This window comes from Neofelis nebulosa, chromosome 4 (genome assembly GCF_028018385.1).
Source record: "Neofelis nebulosa isolate mNeoNeb1 chromosome 4, mNeoNeb1.pri, whole genome shotgun sequence".
In the NCBI taxonomy this organism is placed as follows: domain Eukaryota; kingdom Metazoa; phylum Chordata; class Mammalia; order Carnivora; family Felidae; genus Neofelis; species Neofelis nebulosa.
In genome coordinates this window covers 153841607-153858922 of record NC_080785.1, presented here as the reverse complement: position 1 = coordinate 153858922, position 17316 = coordinate 153841607, and the positions used below count along the sequence as shown (strand labels likewise).

Genomic DNA, 17316 nt, shown 5'->3' with positions numbered 1-17316 from the left:
CAGCAATATGAAAGAATTACTATTCAGTATTCAGCGAGAATGGAAGGCATTTATATAGATAGTCCAAGACAGTCCAAGATCTATTTCAAGTGAAAGTAAAAAAGTTGAATAAAATTATAATACAATCTTTCATTAAAAATAAAAACTAGAGGGGCGCCTGGGTGGCTCAGTTGGCTAAGCGTCCAGCTTCATTCGGGTCATGATCTCACGGTTTGTGGGTTTGAGTCCCGTGTTGGCCTCTGTGCTTACAGCTCAGAGCCTGGAGCCTACTTCAGATTCTGTGCATGTGTGTGTGTGTGTGTGTGTGTGTGTCTTTGCCCCTCCCCCGCTTGCTCTCTGTCTCTGTCTCTCTCAAAAATAAATATTTAAAAAGTTAGAAATAAATAAAAACTAGAAAACAACCCTAAAATTTATTTAGGGTTTCATATATGTATAGAAAAGAAATGTTAAGGATAGAAGCTAAATAACTTAGGGTGGAAATTTCTGGAGAGTTTGATTATAGGAGAGTCTCATTTTCTAAATTTTGCATTTATGTACTACTTTTTAAAGGCAATGCATCCATTTCCTTTCAAATCACACTATATGTATATATTCTTAAATAAGGTAGTGATAATTGAATCACAACAGTACAGAATTTAAGAGATGAAACCAACGTTTAATTAAAAGATAAGTTTTGGGCACCTGGGTGGCTCAGTTAAGCGTCCAACTCTCGATTTCGGCTCAGGTCATGATCATAAGATCAAGTCCCGTGCCAGGCTCTGCACAGGCAGTGTGGAACCTACTTGGGATTCTCTCTCTCCCTCTCTGTCCCTTTCTCTCTCTCTCTCTCTCTCTCAAAATAAATAAATTTTTTTAAAAAGATGATTTTATGGTTTTAAATACTTCAAATGCAAAACTAGAAAGGGTAAATCCTTTTGTCCAAGAAGACAGAAAAAGAAAACCAAATCAAGCCCAAGGGAAGCAGAAGAAAAATTAATAGAAATAGATAATAATGAAATAAATGTTTAAAACTTGGGGCGCCTGGGTGGCTCAGTCAGTTAAGCGTCCAACTTAAGCTCAGGTCACGATCTCGCGGTCCGTGAGTTCGAGCCCCGCGTCGGGCTCTGGGCTGATGGCTCAGAGCCTGGAGCCTGCTTCCGATTCTGTGTCTCCCTCTCTCTCTGCCCCTCCCCCGTTAATGCTCTGTCTCTCTCTGTCTCAAAAATAAAAAATAAATGTTAAAAATAAATAAATAAATAAAAAATAAAAATAAAAATAAAACTTAACTGCATACCAGGCTGCCAGGCAAGTTACAACATATTCCATATAACTGGTATCGCCACAGAGCCTATTTTATGACCACACAGAAATTGGGTTGGAAATCATTAACAAAACAAATAAGTACACATGTATTTGAAAATCAAAAAAACACACTTCTAAATAAGTCATGGGTCAAAATGAAATAAGAATGGGAATTATAGAAAATATTTAGAGCCGGATAACAGTAAAAATGCTACATATTAAAATATGTGGCATTAGGCTAAAGCATTTACTAAGAGGGGAATTTGTAGCCTTAAATGCTTTTATTAGAAAAGAAAAAAGTAGGGGCGCCTGGGTGGCGCAGTCGGTTGAGCGTCCGACTTCAGCCAGGTCACGATCTCGCGGTCCGTGAGTTCGAGCCCCGCGTCAGGCTCTGGGCTGATGGCTCGGAGCCTGGAGCCTGTTTCCGCTTCTGTGTCTCCCTCTCTCTCTGCCCCTCCCCCGTTCATGCTCTGTCTCTCTCTGTCCCAAAAATAAATAAAAAACGTTGAAAAAAAAATTTTTTTTAAAAAAGAAAAGAAAAAAGTAAGGGGCGCCTGGGTGGCTCCATCAGTTAAGTGTGAGGCTCTTGATTTTGGCTCAGGTCATGGTCTCAAGGTCTGTGAGTTCGAGCCCGGCATAGGGCTCCATGCTGACAGTGCAGAGCCAGCTTGGGATTCTCTCTCTCCTTCTCTCTCTGCCCCTCCCCCACTCACACATGCTCTCTTTCTCTCAAAATAAGCTTTAAAAGAAAATTAAAAAGTGCAAAACTACATTGGATGTCTTCTTTATCTATTCATCTATGGATGGACACTTGGGCTGCTTCCATATCTCGGCTATTGTAAATAATGCTGCAATAAACATAGGGAGGCATATGTCTTTTCAAATTAGTGTTTTCACTATCTTCAGATAAATGCCCAGCAGGAGAATTAACGAATCATAGAATAGTTCTATTTTTAACTTCTTGAGGAAACTCCATACTTATTTCCACAGTGGCTGCACCAGTTTGCATTCCCACCAATGGTGCAAGAGGGTTCCGCTTTCTCCACATCCTTGCCGACACCTGTTGTTTCTTATGTTGTTGATTTTAGTCATTCTGACACGTGTGAGGCGGTATCTCATCGTGGTTTTGACTTGTATTTCTCTGATGATGAGTGATGTTGAGCATCTTTTCATGTGTCTGTTAGCCATCTGTATGTCTTCTTTGGAAAAAAATGTCTATTCAGGTCTTCTGCTCATTTTTTAAATCAGACTGAGTTTTTTGGAGGGTTTTTTTGGGTGGGTTTTTGGTTTTGGTTTTTGGTGTTGAGTTGTATGAGTTCTTTACATATTTTGGATACCAACCCTTTCTCAAAAATATCATTTGCAAATACCTTCTCACATTCAGTAGGTTGCCTTATCATTTTGTTGATGTTTTCCTTTGCTGTGAGAAGCTTTTTCAGTTTGATGTAGTCCCAATTGCCTTAATTTTGTTTTGCTTTTGTTGGCTTAGCCTGAGGGGGCAGATTCAACAACAAACTGCTAAGACTGATGTGCAAGAGTTTACTGCCTATGTTTTCTTTTAGGAGTTTTATGGCTTGGGGTCTTACCTTTAGATCTTTAATCCATTTGGGGCTCATTTTTGTGTATGTTGTAAGAAAGTGGTCAAGTTTCATTCTTTTGCATGTAGCTGTTTGGTTTTCCCAACATTATTTATTGAAGGGACAGTCTTCCCCATGGTATATTCTTGCCTCCTTTGATTAACTATTGATTTGTATCTATTTTTGTTTCAGTACCATATTCTTTTGATTAATCTAGCTTTGTAGTATAGCCTGAAATCTGGGATTGTGATACCTCCAGTTTTGTCTTCTTTCTCAAGACTGCTTTGTCCATTCTGGATCTTTTGTGGTTTTATACAAATTTTAGTATTTTTCATTCTAATTCTGCAAAAATTACTATTGGTATTTTGATAGGGATTGCATCAGATCTGTAGATTGCTTTGGATAGTATGGACATTTTAATGATTAATTCTCCCAGTCCATGAGCATGGTATATCTTTCCATTTATCTGTGTTATTTTCAGTTTCTTTCGTCAGTGTCTTATAGTTTTCAGAGTACAAGTCTTTTACCTTTGGTTAAATCTATTCCTAGGTATTTTATTCTTTTTCATGCAAAGATAAATGGAGCTGTTCTCTTAATTTCCTTCTGCTACTTCATTTTTAGTGTGTAGAAATGGAACATATTTCTTTATATTTTGTATCCTGTAACTTTGCTGAATTTCTTTATTAGCTCTAACAGTTTTTTGATGGAGTCGTTAGGAGTTTCTATATGTAGTATCATATCATCTGCATATAGTGACAGTTTTACTTTTTCCTTACTAATTTGGATGCCTTTTATTTGTTTGTCTGATTGCTGTGGCTAATCTTCAGTACTCTGTTGCATAAAAGCAGCAAGATAAAGTAAAAACCAGGTGAAAATTTTAAAAATAAAAAATAAATAAATAAAATTGGCAAGTGAACATCCTTGTCATTCCTGACCTTAGAGGAAAAGCTTTCTGCTTCTCACCACTGAGTATGATGGGCTGTGGGTTTGTCATATATGGTCTCTATTATGTTAAGGTATCTTCCCTCTATACACACTTTGCTAAGAGTTTTTACCATGAATGGATGTTGAATTTTGTCAAATGCTTTTTCTACATCTGTTGAGATGATCATATGATTTTTATCCTTCATTCATTAATGTGGTATATCATGTTGATTGATTCACAGATACTGAACATGTTTGCATCCCTGGAACAAATCCACTTGATCAGGTGAATGATCCTTTTCCTGTATTAGTGAATTCAGTTTGCTAATATTTTGTTGAGGATTTTTGCTTCTATTTTCATCAGGGCTATTGGTCTGTAATTTTCTTTTTTTTATAGTGTCTTTGTCTGGTTTTAGTATCAGGGTAGTGCTGGCCTTGTAGAATAAATTTGGAACCGTTCTTTCCTCCTCAATTTTTTGGAATACTTTAAGAAAGATAGGTATTAACTCTTCTTTAAATGTTTGATAGAATTCATCTGTGAAGCCATCTGGTTCTGGACTTTTGTTTGTTGGGAGTTTTTTGATTACTGATTCACTTTCACTACTAGTAATCAGCCTGTTCCAATTTTTTTTTCTTCCTGACTCATTCTTGGAAGATTGTATGTTTCTAGGAATTTACCCATTTTCTTTGTATTTCTGTGGTGTTGGTTGAACTTCTCTTTCATTTCTGATTTTATTTGAGTCTTCTCTCATTTCCTTGATAAGTCTAGCTAAAGTTTATCAATTTTACATTTTCAAAGAGCCAGCTCTTAGTTTCATTGATCTTTTCTATTGTTTCTTCAGTCTCTATTTTATTTATATCACTCCAATATTTATTATTTCCTTCTACTTTGTTCTTATTCCTTCCTTTGTTCTTATTCTCGTTCCTTCAGGTGTAAAGTTAGATCGTCTCAGATTTTGTTTCTTGATGTAGGCCTGCATTACTATAAACTTGCCTCTTAGAACTGCTTTTTAAAGCATTGCCAATTTTGTTTATTTTTTTTTGAAAAACTGCTCATTACTTTCAGTGTTATGTTATTGTTTATTCTGGTCTCTATTTATTTCTGATTTTTTTGGTATCTCCTTCCTCTACTAAATCTCAGCTGTTTCTTCTTTTTCTGGTTCCTTGTGGTGTAATGTTGTTTATTTGAACTTTTCCCCTTTATACGAGCATTTATAGCATAAATTTCACTCTAACATCTGCTTTTGCTGCATCCCATAGGTTTTGAAATATTGTATTTTCCTTTCTTTTGAGACATATTTTAATTTGCCATTTTATTTCTTATTTGGCCCATTGCTTGTGCAGTAGTGTGTTAATATTTACATATTAAATATTTAATATACACATTGTAGATTTTCCAGCTTCGTTTTACCGTTGTTGATCTTTAGTTTTATACCACTGTGGTTGGAAACTATCCTTGGTATGACTTCAGTCTTCTTAAATTTGTAATATTTATTATGTCTCTTTTTGTGGGATTTAACCAGAGGATTCTTCTATGTGTACTTGAGGAAAATGTGTATTCTATTTTTGTTGGGTGGAATGTTTTATATTTATCTTTTAGAACCATATATTCTGAAATGTGCTTCAAGTAGAAAAAATGTTCTTGTTGGAAAAAAGCAGTAACTTTAACTGAGGGTATTCATTTAAAATAAAACATGTCAGAGGGGAGGTGGGTGGGGGGTGGGTGGAACAGATAAAGGGGATTAAGAGTACACTTATCATAATGAGCACTGAGTCATGATGTATGAAATGGTTGAATCACTATATTGTACACCTGAAACTAATATAACACTGTATGTTAACCATACTGGAATTAAAATTAAACACATAATAAATTTTTTAAAAAACTGCTTTTGCTGCATCTCAAAGATTTTGAACCATTGTATTTCCATTTTCATTTGTCTCGAGGTATTTTTTAATTTCCTCTTTGATTTCTTCATTGACCTGTTATTTATTTGGCGGCATGTTGTTTAGCCTCCGCGTTTCTGTTTTCTCCAGTTCTGGTTTTGTTTTGTTTTTCTTGTCACTGATCTCTAGTTTCATACTGTTGTGGTCAGAAAAGATGCTTGATAGGGTTTCAGTCTTCTTGAATTCACTGAAACTTGCTTTGTGGCCTAACATGTGATCAAGCTCTCCTGGAGAATGTTGTATGTGCACGTGAAAAGGAAGTGTATGCTGCCGTCTTTTGTTTTTTGATGGAATGTTCCATGTATATATTTTTTTCTGTATATTAAGTCCATCTGGTCTTGACTTCAATAAAATCTAAACTGCTGCTCAGCAAAGGACAGTGTAAACATAATGAAAAGATAAATTAAAAAACCGGGACAAGATATCGGCCATATACACAAGGAACACAGAACCAAGATCCAAAATATAAAATATAATAAAAAGAAAAAGGCAAACAATAGAAAATGTGCAGAACAGCTGAGTAAGTGATTCATAGAAGAAGAATCACGAATGGAGAATGCACACAGGAAGCGACGCATAGCTGCACTGGTCACTGGGGACACATGCTGCAACCACAACGGGATACTATTGCTCTGTTTCTCATCTAACAGGATGGAAAACGTTTTATAGTCTGACAATACCAAAAATGTTGCCAACAATATGGAACAGAATTCTCAAACACTGATGTAAGAATATGGATTAACACGATCCCTTTGGAAAACAATTGGCAATAACAATTTTAATTTTTTTAATGTTTTATTTATTTTTTTGAGAGAGACAGGGACAGAATGCAAGTAGGTTAGGGGCAGAGAGAGAGGGAGACACAGAATCCGAAGCAGGCTCCAGGCTCTGAGCTGTCAGCACAGAGCCCGACGCAGGGCTCGAACCCACAAGCCGTGAGATCATGACCTGAGCCGAAGTCAGACGCTCAGCCGACTGAGCCACTCAGGCGCCCCTTAATATTTTTTTTCTATTGAGAGAGAGACAGCAGGGAATGGGCACAGAGAGAGAGAGAGAGAGAGAGAGAGAATCCCAAGCAGGCTCCATGTTGTCAGCGCAGAGCCTGATGTGGGGATCGAACTCATGAACCATGAGATCATGATCTGAGCTGAATCAAGAGTCAGATGCTCCACCAACTGAGCCCTCCAGCGCCCCAGCAAAAACTATTAAAGATGAAGGCATGCACAGCCTATGACCCCCCCGGTTCCCTGCAGGACACATCCTGTCGAGAAATTCTGGAACACGTAAGTAGGGAGATGTGTGTAAGAATATTCAGAGCAGCGGTTTGTGATATGAAAAAAAACCCTGAAAACCACCTCAATGCTATAAACAATAGAGTGTATAAATTGTGCCATGGTCACAAGAGAATATCCTAGCTCGAGATGTCAATTAACGAATGAGAGCTGCACTTTTCAATAGGGATAAATCTCAGAAACAATGTTGAACCGAAGATGCAAGAGACAGACACACGCTTACGGAACGATGCCATTTATGAAAACCAGTTCTGCCAGCACCGGGCCCACATCTGGGCATGTGACTGATGTTCAGAAATGTCCAAGAGACCTGAAGAGCATTGCCATTATTACCATTATTGTGGACAGGCACAAGGAGTTTTTTCACCCTATTTTACAGGCTTGGAAACTGAAGGCCAAGGAAAGGAGATCTTCCTCAGGTCACCCAGTGCCGTGTGAGAAGGCAGACGCGATCCCTGAAAGTCCCCTCCCTCCCGTGGGCCACACACCCCGCACCTGACAAGAGTCCATGCCCAATTCTGAGGAGGCACACAGCATGTCCTTCCCAATGAACTTCTTCTCTTTCTTCAAGAAGAGAAACTGGTACTGCTGACGGCAGATACCGTTGCTAATGATCCTGACAGCCACCTCCTGAAGACTGTAGGGGGTACTTGAGGTTTCTGAAGAGACAGAGAGAGAGACAGAGAGAGACAGAGAGATCCCGCCTCATCATCCCTTCAACTATTTGACACATCTCCGTCTTGAAGCCGTCCACATTCACTAGGGTTGTGAGACAGGGCTACTGTCCCGGGATGGTAATTTATAAAGGCCCCATCCCACAGCCTGACTTTTGAAACACTCAAACTCCTTAGAAAGACCAAGCAAAAGCCTCCCAGGGGGCTCAGAGCGGCATCTAAGCCCTGAATGAGGACCAGGAGAGACTACTGCAATCGTTCAGGCTTCAACAAGGGCGAAACCCTGCTCCACGGCTACCTGCCAAGGTGTCAAGACCCAGGAGCCCCAAATGTGCCATCCCCTGGAGGGCAGGATCCCACAAACACTCCTCGATTCTAGGACTCTAGGGTGGCACCAACCAGGAATTATTGGTGCCTTGAGGTAACAAGTATGTATGATGGCTGTCCAGTGCCTCAGTACTTCCTGAGATCATGGCCCATGTGCCACTTGTAGACAGGGAATCCCATTAGTGGCCCAGGATTAATTTCCCTGCCATGCTGCAAGGTGAGGGGTTGGCACTGGATTTAACCCTGGGAAATGAGGCCCACGTAGCCCATGTGCGTCCTTTACACTAGAGCACTATGGATCTCTTCCTATCAGCAAAGGTCAGGATAGTGTGTAGCGTGCGTAAGTGCTCGGGAATGTTCGCTGAGGGACTGAACGAGTGAAGAAGGGAATGAACAAACGAGCCCACGTCAGAGCTGTGTTCCGAAGAGGCTGCAGTCTTGGGACCTCTGCCTGCCTTTACTCACCTTGTTCATTTTCACGTCCCCAACCGATCACCCAGCACATGGTCCCGAGCGAGAGCTTGAATTTGGTGTTGGGTAGGCAGACAGGCTGGATGAGGGGGGACCAGGAGGTGGGGTCCCTCAGCTTCAGGAGGGCAATGTCCTGGGATAGGAGGTTGTGGAAATCCTCGTGGATCACGATGCGAGTGAGCAGGAGCCAAGTGCCGTTTCCTGAGACCTGCTGGACTCCCACCCTCACGGAGTACTTTTTGGGGTCCTTGGATCTACAGGGCCATAGGTAGGAGGCAGATTGCCAGCAGTGAGGCCATACGTGGTTGCAGACACACAAGACTGAGCACAGGGTAACCCAGCCAGGCCCCTACTCCCAGATCCCCAGATCTACTGGGCACCACCCCCCACACCAGAAAGCAAAGCCCCTGGGAACGGCTGGCCACCCCGACTGACCTCTCTAGGCAGTGCGCGGCCGTGAGGACCCACTGACGGTGGATGAGGGAGCCGCTGCAGATGTACGTGCCCAGAAACAGGATGCTCACCTGCCATGGCCCCTTGCCTACCTCTACTAGCTTCCCCTTCGCCATCTTGCAGGCGATGTTGGTGTGACCACAGGCCTGGAACCAGGGCTCTAAGGAAAAAGGTAGAAAGGGGGCCATGCCAGGCCTGTGCAGACTCTCAAGACCACTGCACACGGCAGCAGACTATCGAGGAAGAGAGAGCCACATTCTGGCCACCACACACGTGGGGAAGGGCTTCGCATACAACCCTGCAAATGACAACGGCCTAGAGGCAACAGACAGCCCACATGTTAAAGCAGTCCCCCACGCAATGGGAGCTGGACGGCCACCACCCCCAGGGTTTCTCTCTGCCCGCTCGTTTACACAAGCAGATGGCTAGGGGAGTGAAGCAGGAGACTCATCCGAGGAGCGAGTTGCCAGTCAAGGGATAAGTGATGGGGCACAAGTGAGCAGGACGGCTTACGGCTGTGGTCAGAAAGCAATGGACAGTGATGTCGCCTGGTACAACTCCAGCGCCTGCCTTCGCAGGTCACCTCCCCGAGGTGTGCTCTCTGTGACCATATGAGAAAGTGAGTAGAGATGCTTGTCAACCCCCTCCTTGCCCCGCCCCACCCCCAACAGCAGGAGTGGGAGAAGAGGGAGCTGCGCTGAACTGGTTTAAGACTGAGATCTTGAACTGGACCATCTCGGACTGGTATTTAATAACTGAACATCGAGGACAGGAGAGGGAGAGATTCTGCAGCAAAGGTTGGAGACCAAGATTAAAGAAATATAAAAAGGGTTTTTTGTATCTAGCCTGCTGTCAAGGTCGGACTGGCCAACAAGCTGCTAACATGCAGTCACAGATTCTCATGGAGGCAAAGCTAGACATGTGTTTACGACGTCAGAAGCTGGCATGATTCCAGAAAGTCTGTTTCCCTCAGGAGCTCAGTGTGCAATGCCAAGCAGGGCATCAGGGACTCAGCAGCAGTAACCAAGGCCTGTCCTTGCCTAGGGAGGGTCCACGACGGCGGTGGAGGGGTCCACTGATAAACAGACAAGGTTAATAGCCTATGATGACCCCGACACGTTAGTGGAAACATCTGGTGTGCCCTGCCTCACAGAAACCCCTCCGCACACACCATTGATGTTTTGGCTCATTCTGCTATGTCCCAGGGCTCCTGGTACCATCAGGTGTAGGTGGTCAGCTCCCTTGCCACAGACTTCCGCGGCTAAATACCTTTACCCTCAGCCAGGGTCTTCCCCAAGGGCCCCCACATCTCCACTGAGTTTTGTCCTGCCTTGCTTTCTCAAGGCTCCATTCTTGCCCATGTCCCTATCCAATGGCTTGCGGTCCTATTTTCCATTTCCCCCCAAGGGGGAGCCGCATTTCCAGCTCTTCTCACATGCTGTGGTAGGTCCGTGGCTACCTTGTGATTCGGATTATAGCCTGCCCCGATGGGTGCAGTTCCACTTTGGGAGGGAAGAGGAGTTCCAGAGGCTTGCCCTCTCCTTTCTCACAAAGCTGAGGGCCCCGTGGAGCCAGGGTCCTGCAGAATGAGCCTCACCACCTAAAAAGTGACAGTCCTAGGGGGCGGGGTTGGGCTTCGCCGCTGCACTCCACACCCTCAGTGTGTTCCCCGGGCTCGGGGAACAACACTCCTCAGAGCTCACATCCAAAACACAGACTCCCACCTCCTTACAAAGGATTTGCAGGATTCAGCCTGGAGATGCCAGCATCAGGTGCCAGCACCAAGGACAGCGGTTCAGTCAGAGGGGAGCCATGATGGATTGTTTGGGGGTGTGAGGTGTCGGGGATCAACCTCGCCATAGACACCATCACACACACAGGGAACACTCAGTGGCTAGAGTCTACTGAAAACCAGTATTGAACCCTGGCTCCACAAGCCACCTAAGTCCCCTGGGCCTTGGTTTCCCGTTGTGAAATGGAGACACTGGTAAAGGCCACCTCACAGGGTGTTGAGACCTTACAGAGGGTGAACAGTCACTCATACCTCACACATTGTCATCCTAAGTCCTGGTTCTCCTAGATTGCACCTCCCAAACAAGCTCATCTGATCCCAGTCTGTTAGCTTGTTCCCCGATTTCTAACAAGACTCTTCCCTCGTGTTCATGGTCACCCTTGCCAACTGGAAGTGCTTCGACACTATCTGGGTCCCTACACTGGTACACTGTGCAGTCTGGTGAGGATGTGCCCATCAGGATATGGGCCAATTCAGAAAGGAGGACAGAACCCAGGCAAAGACACCCCCTCCCCTGCCCCTCTCCCATGTCCCAAAAGCCCTACCTTCTGAAAAGAGGGAATTTCCAAGTTTGGCAGAAGAAAATGGAGATGTGAGGCTCTGAAGATCTCCTGGCCCACATGCCATGGCTAGCAGGTGCCTGACCTACACTGGCCCTCATAATAGGACGTGGGGGCAGGGTGGGGCAGAGCATCTCTACTGTGTGAGAATTCTAGAACTCACGGTTCGTTTATTCACGGTAGCAGGGACTGGGTCTCTGCCCCAGGGTTTGGGGCTCACCCAGCTAAGGCAGCGGCAGGATCCTGAGAAGGAGATAGTGCGGTCATGGCAAGGTCCCGCTGGGACCACAACGGAGGCTGCTGCTAGGCACCTCCCTGGAATGATGCTTCTGGTACCCTGAGCCCATGACAGCACCTGCCATCTGGCCCACAACAGTACCCCCCGGGCTCAGCCTTGGTCTTGATGCTGCCCCTCTATGCCCAATCCTGAGCCCATGACAGCACCTGTGGATCCCAGTGCCCAGTCCAATCTCCTTCATGAAACCCTCTTCAGGGCACCCAGGAGGTGTGGAAACTGAGGCACTGAGAAGGGGATGGCTAGTTCCTGCTGTGGGTGGCTGAATGGAACTGGAGTTTTCCTTTTTCCCCCAGGTTTTGCATTTTCAAGAAAACAGCTCCTGGGTAGAGGGAGGCCCAGTGTTTGAGGCCTTGGAAGGTGGCTTCTTAAGAGGAAGCAGCTTGTAGGCCTGGGTCTTCATGAGTCATCAGAATAAATGACTTGGGTCCCCTTCCCACCACCCCACTGAGGTCCCTCCCCAGTGCTCCCATGCTCTTCACACTGTCCTTTAGGACCACTCCCTTCTGCCGCACCCCATCACCACTGCTGCCGAGGACTCAGGGTAACGAAGCTGCTCCCAACACTGCTGGGGGAGGGGGATGGTCCAGGCCACTGGTGTCCCCACTCCGGGATCATTTAGTAAAGCAAAGTATGTGCCCCACAACCTGCACGTCCCCTTCTGCTTGTGTGCCCTCCAAACAGGCATGCACAGATACAGCAGGAAAGATCCAAGAGATGGCTCACGGCAGTGCTGCTGAATAGAGCCCCAACCGGAAACTACCCAACAGCCACCAAAGGTGGGATGGAAGGGGTGCCTGGGTGGCTCAGTCGGTTAAGCACCTGACAGTTCGTGGGTTCGAGCCCCATGTCAGGTCCCATGTGCTGACAGCTCAGAGCCTGGAGCCTGCTTCCCATTCTGTGTCTCCCTCTCTCTCTGCCCCTCCCTCCTTGCTCATGCTCTCTCAAAAATAAATAAATGTCAAAAACAATTTTTTTAATTTAAAAAAAAAAAAAAAGGCAGGATGGAGGCTCACAATTACTCACCCAAACGAAAGTGGACCACCACACGCAGCAACACGGCCAATCCCATCAACGTACTGCTGAGGGAAAGAAGTCGGACACAAAAAGGTACATACTGTATGAAACCAAAAACAGAGACACATGGCAGAAAATCAAGGAAATGATTATCCCTACAATCAGATTTACCCTAGGGGGAAACAGGGAGTAGGAGGGAGAGGGGAGAGCGGGGGGGGGGGGGGGGGGGGGGGAGAAGAAAGGAAGAAGAAAGGAAGAAAAGAAAATCCAGAGAAGAAAAACCCTATCTACTCTTCTGCCTTTGTGGAAAATAATACTCTGGGGGGATCAATGAAACAAAATAAGACAGTTCAATGAAGACCATCATATCTATCATCATTACCAATGTGAATACAACCCTCTACTTTTAAAAGTAAAAGATCCTTACAATGGGTAGGAAAAAAGTCTACTCATGTGCTACTTATCAGGGACCCACCTAAAACATACTGACACGAAGCAGTTGAAAGCAAAAAGACAGGCAGAAATATAGTGAGTATATACAAGTGAAAATAGAAATGGCAACGTTTATCTCTAGAAATGTGATTCAGGGGGTGCCTGGGTGGCTCAGTCAGTTAAGCGTCTGACTCTCGATCTAAGCTCAGGTCTTGATCTCAAGGTTGTGAGTTCAAGCCCCACATTGGGCTCCACACTGGGTGTGAAGCTAAAAAAGGAGGAAAGGCAGGAGGAAGGAAAGCAGGAAAGAAAGAAACAAACAAATGTGATTCAGGACAAAAGCTTCAAACAGAAAAAGAAAGTTACTTTGTGTTGGGAAAAGATGAAAATGCCAATGACTACGTAACACCGTAGAGTTCTGTCCACTGATCACATTGCTTCAAACCTAGAAAGCAAAGTCAATCAGCGATATGTGACAAACTGAAAAACCTCACCTGTAGGGGACAGCCTTCTCCAGTTCCATCTTTGGGGGATGGAATTTCTATAAAAATCAACGGCACACTAGGCTACTAAGAACACCACAATAACTTCCCTAAAAGCTGAACAGTCTGGGCCACACTTTTATACCACGATGCAATCAATGAAACAAAGATTTAATAACAAGAGTGAGCAACTTATCTGAAGTTTTTAAAAATAAACTTCGTTAACTTATTTTGAAGAAATAACATTCTATAAACTCTTTAGAAAAATGTTAGTAATTAGAGCAATGCGTTAAAAACTTACTGCGTGTGTTCAAGGCAAATCCACAATCTTAAAGGTATTTATTATTGAATAACAAAGAATGAAAGTGAATTAAATGCTCAAACCAAGAAACTACAAGAGGTCTAAAATAAATCCAAGGAAAACCTTTAGGAAACATATACAAAACATAAAATTATATATCCCCTCATCAGTTAGAACAGCAGAGTTAGGAGTGGATGCTGTGACCCAGATCTTTGAAAAAGCAAATACCATCAAAGGCAAATTTTATATGGATAGGGTATAAGCCACCACAATGGTACAGTGAACATGTACTTTGCTCTCTTAGCAACATAGCTTTGAAAGAGAAAGCAAGAATTACTAGAACTGAAAAAGAAGTCTTTTTTTTTAATGTTTATTTATTTTTGACAGAGAGAGAGAGACAGAGCATGAGCGGGGGAGGGGCAGAGAGAGAGGGAGACACAGAATCGGAAGCAGGCTCCAGGCTCCGAGCTGTCAGCACAGAACCTGATGCGGGGCTCAAACTCACGACTGAGAGATCATGACCTGAGCCGAAGTCGGAGGCTCAACCGACTGAGCCACCCAGGCGCCCCTAAAGAAATCTTAACTCTTGTGGTAAACCTCTCAGAAATCAACTGATTGTTGACATAAGATATCTGAAGTGTTGAGAAGATCTGAATAATACGATCAACAAACCTGATTCAAGCAGTTACGGCTAGAACATTGTTTCAAAAGACACAATGCTTTCATTTCAAACACACATGAAACACTCACCAAAAACTGACCAAATACTAGGCACAAATAAAACCCCAATAAGTTCCAAAACACAACAGTAATTAAATCCACATTGTGATATAAGTTTTAATAGCGGAGAAGAAAGGAAGTCCCCATCCTCCCCCAAACAATCCATCAGGAAATTAAAGAGCACCCTTCTATGTACACCTTGCATTAAATAAGAAGTATAGCATGAGGGTTAGCAATGATATTTACTGATAAATTTTGCCTAATTGTTCCCTGTGTAATCCCCAATTATAACAAACCATCGCTTTTTCAGATTAATAGGATATGGTGGAAAGTCTGGGTTGCAAAATATTTTGAAATAAATTCTATACAAAAAATAATCATTCTTTTTAAAGTTTATTTATCTATTTATTTTGAGCAGGGAGGTGCAGAGAGAGAGGGAGAGCGAGTTTCCCAAGCGGGTTCCACGCTCAGCACGGAGCCTGCCACAGAGCTCGATCTCACAAACTCTAAGACCATGACCTGAGCCAAAACCAAGAGTCGGATGCTCAACTGAATGAGCCACCCAGGTGCCCCAAGAATTACTTCCACATAAAAGAAGAAATATGCTACAACTGCATGAAACAAACATTACATAATAAAGTTTGGATAAAATCTTCCTTAAAAATGTATGTCGCATGAAATTAGAAACAATATAGAAATGAATCAGTGAGGTCAGTACCTACCAAATCCTGTGAAATATGGTCAAAGTGAGAGTCAGAGGAGATTTCACACAGTTAAGTGAAAATATCAGAAATCAAAGAAGTCTGTAATAACTGACTAAGCACACCACTCAAGAGGTTAGAAAAAGGACAGTAAAAAAGTCCCCCAGGAGTAGACAGTTAGAATTACTAAAGCTAAAAGAGCTTTAATGAAATAAAAAGCGGCAGCAGATTTGAGCACTAAAACCCAAAGTTAGTGTGTACCATTCAGGAGTCCCCAACTAAGAGGCTTAAAATTTGTCTCCTCTCCTCATTGGTGGTGGCTTCATCCTGAGTTGGTTCCTTTGTTGAAAAACAGTTGGCCAGGTGATGTACAGAAGTGCTGAATCACTATATCTATGCACACCTAAAACTAATATTACACTGTATGCTAACTCACTGCGATTTAAATTAAAACTTTAAAAAAAAATGGTTGTCAACAGCCCACATCTTTCTGCTTCCTCATCCACATTCACAGAAAGAGTGTGCATGCCCCTCTTCTAACCATGCCTTACGCTGGCTGGGCGACCCAACTGGGGTCAGGTGGCGGGGGCACTGCACTATGCTAACTCGATCAGACCAATGAGCCACTCCTTCTGGGAGCTGGGAGTGTGATAGCTTTCCCCTAAAGAACATGAGCAGCACAGCAGAGGGGGTGGGCCGCTGACCAGGACGTGGGGTAATATGAGGGACGGATGGATACCATGAAGGTAAGTAATAAGGTATGCCAGATGGATTTCTAAAAACACCTACGAAACACAATAAGCTGGCAATTGTAATCTTTAAGTATTAAGAAAAGGTCAAGAGTACATATATAAATGTTAGAAATGGGAAAGAAGCCATAGGTTCAAATTTTATACATCAGTTTGAAATATAAGAATCTACGTTAAAAAAAAAAAAGAATCTAAGCTAAAGTAAGTGATTATACTAAAATTTATGCAAAAGGAAATGAGAAACCCAACTCAGCCAATAACTATACAAGAGAGTTTTTAAAGAGTCAAAGATTCGTTTGTCCTTTAAAAAGCTATTAGGCCCAGTGAGTTTTATGTGCACAATTTATCAGACCTAAGGAATAGATAATGCTGCTGTTACAGACACTTCTCTGGGACATAGGAAAATACCAGAAAGCTTCTCAACATGTTTTAAGAGGCTAGCACAGCAATGACACCAAACTTGAAGAAACAGTACAACAGAAAGGAAAGATGTAGACCAATCCAACACTGGGGAAGAACTTCTAAACAAGATTCCAGCAGATTGAATTCACAATGTGTTATGGAATTTACCTAAGAAATCTACTAAGATCTGGTAATGAATTTCATTATGAGAACAAGTTAAATAAGAGAAACCATATAATCAATCTTAATAGTTCATTACTGCATCCGCAGGGCCCCAAACAGTGCGGGACACAGAGAAGTCTCTGTGAAACAGACTGACTAGTAACTATCTGTGAAACAGAGGAAGACTGAGATACACACATATCCCCCACCCCCCACATCGTGGCTATTTCACACTGTGTTGAGGGTCACAGGCAGAGATGATGAAATAAATGGTACAATTTTCAAAAAGGACAAGACGTGGCTGTCACCATTTTAGGTAATTTGATTAGCCAAAAATAAGGCAAAAGAAATCAACAGAGAAAGTGTTGAATTAAGTAAGTCAGTTTGGCAAGATGACCAGGAATCAAGATCACTATTTTTTTTTTTTTTTTAATCAACAGCTTTAGGGGCACCTGGGTGGTTCAGTCCATTAAGCGTGTGACTCTTGATTTCAGCTCAGGCCATGATTTTGCAGTTCACAAGTTTGAGCCCCACATCGGGCTCTGCGCTGACAGTGCAGAACATGCTTGGGATTCTATCTCCCTCTCTCTCTGCCCCTCCCCCACTTTCTCTCTCTCTCTCTCTAAAAAAAAAAAAAAAAAAAAACTTTAAATAAGTAAGTAAATAAATAAATAAATGGCTTTAAAATACCTAACATATAAAGTCAGAAAAAAAATAAGGGTGCCTAGGTGGTTCAGTCAGTTAAGCCTCCAGCTCT

General features: G+C 43.1%; 1 protein-coding gene across 2 annotated transcripts in view; it reads right to left on the bottom strand.

Annotated features, from left to right (window-relative positions):
- The window catches only part of LOC131510257 (putative serine protease 46), a 24707-nt gene extending 12273 nt beyond the window's left edge, over window positions 1–12434 (bottom strand). The window contains exons 1-5 of one of the 2 annotated variants that reach the window (XM_058727195.1): window positions 11284–12434; window positions 8929–9106; window positions 8488–8747; window positions 7517–7680; window positions 6538–7331 (exon numbers count right to left, since the gene is read on the bottom strand). In XM_058727195.1, the coding sequence (XP_058583178.1) occupies window positions 7197–7331; window positions 7517–7680; window positions 8488–8747; window positions 8929–9106; window positions 11284–11365 (819 nt within the window). In that variant the 5' untranslated portion in view covers window positions 11366–12434 and the 3' untranslated portion in view covers window positions 6538–7196. Of the gene's footprint in view, window positions 1–6537; window positions 7332–7516; window positions 7681–8487; window positions 8748–8928; window positions 9107–11283 lie in introns of those variants that run through there. The other variant, XM_058727194.1, reaches the window with a different exon arrangement.
- Window positions 12435–17316: the final 4882 nt, after the last annotated feature.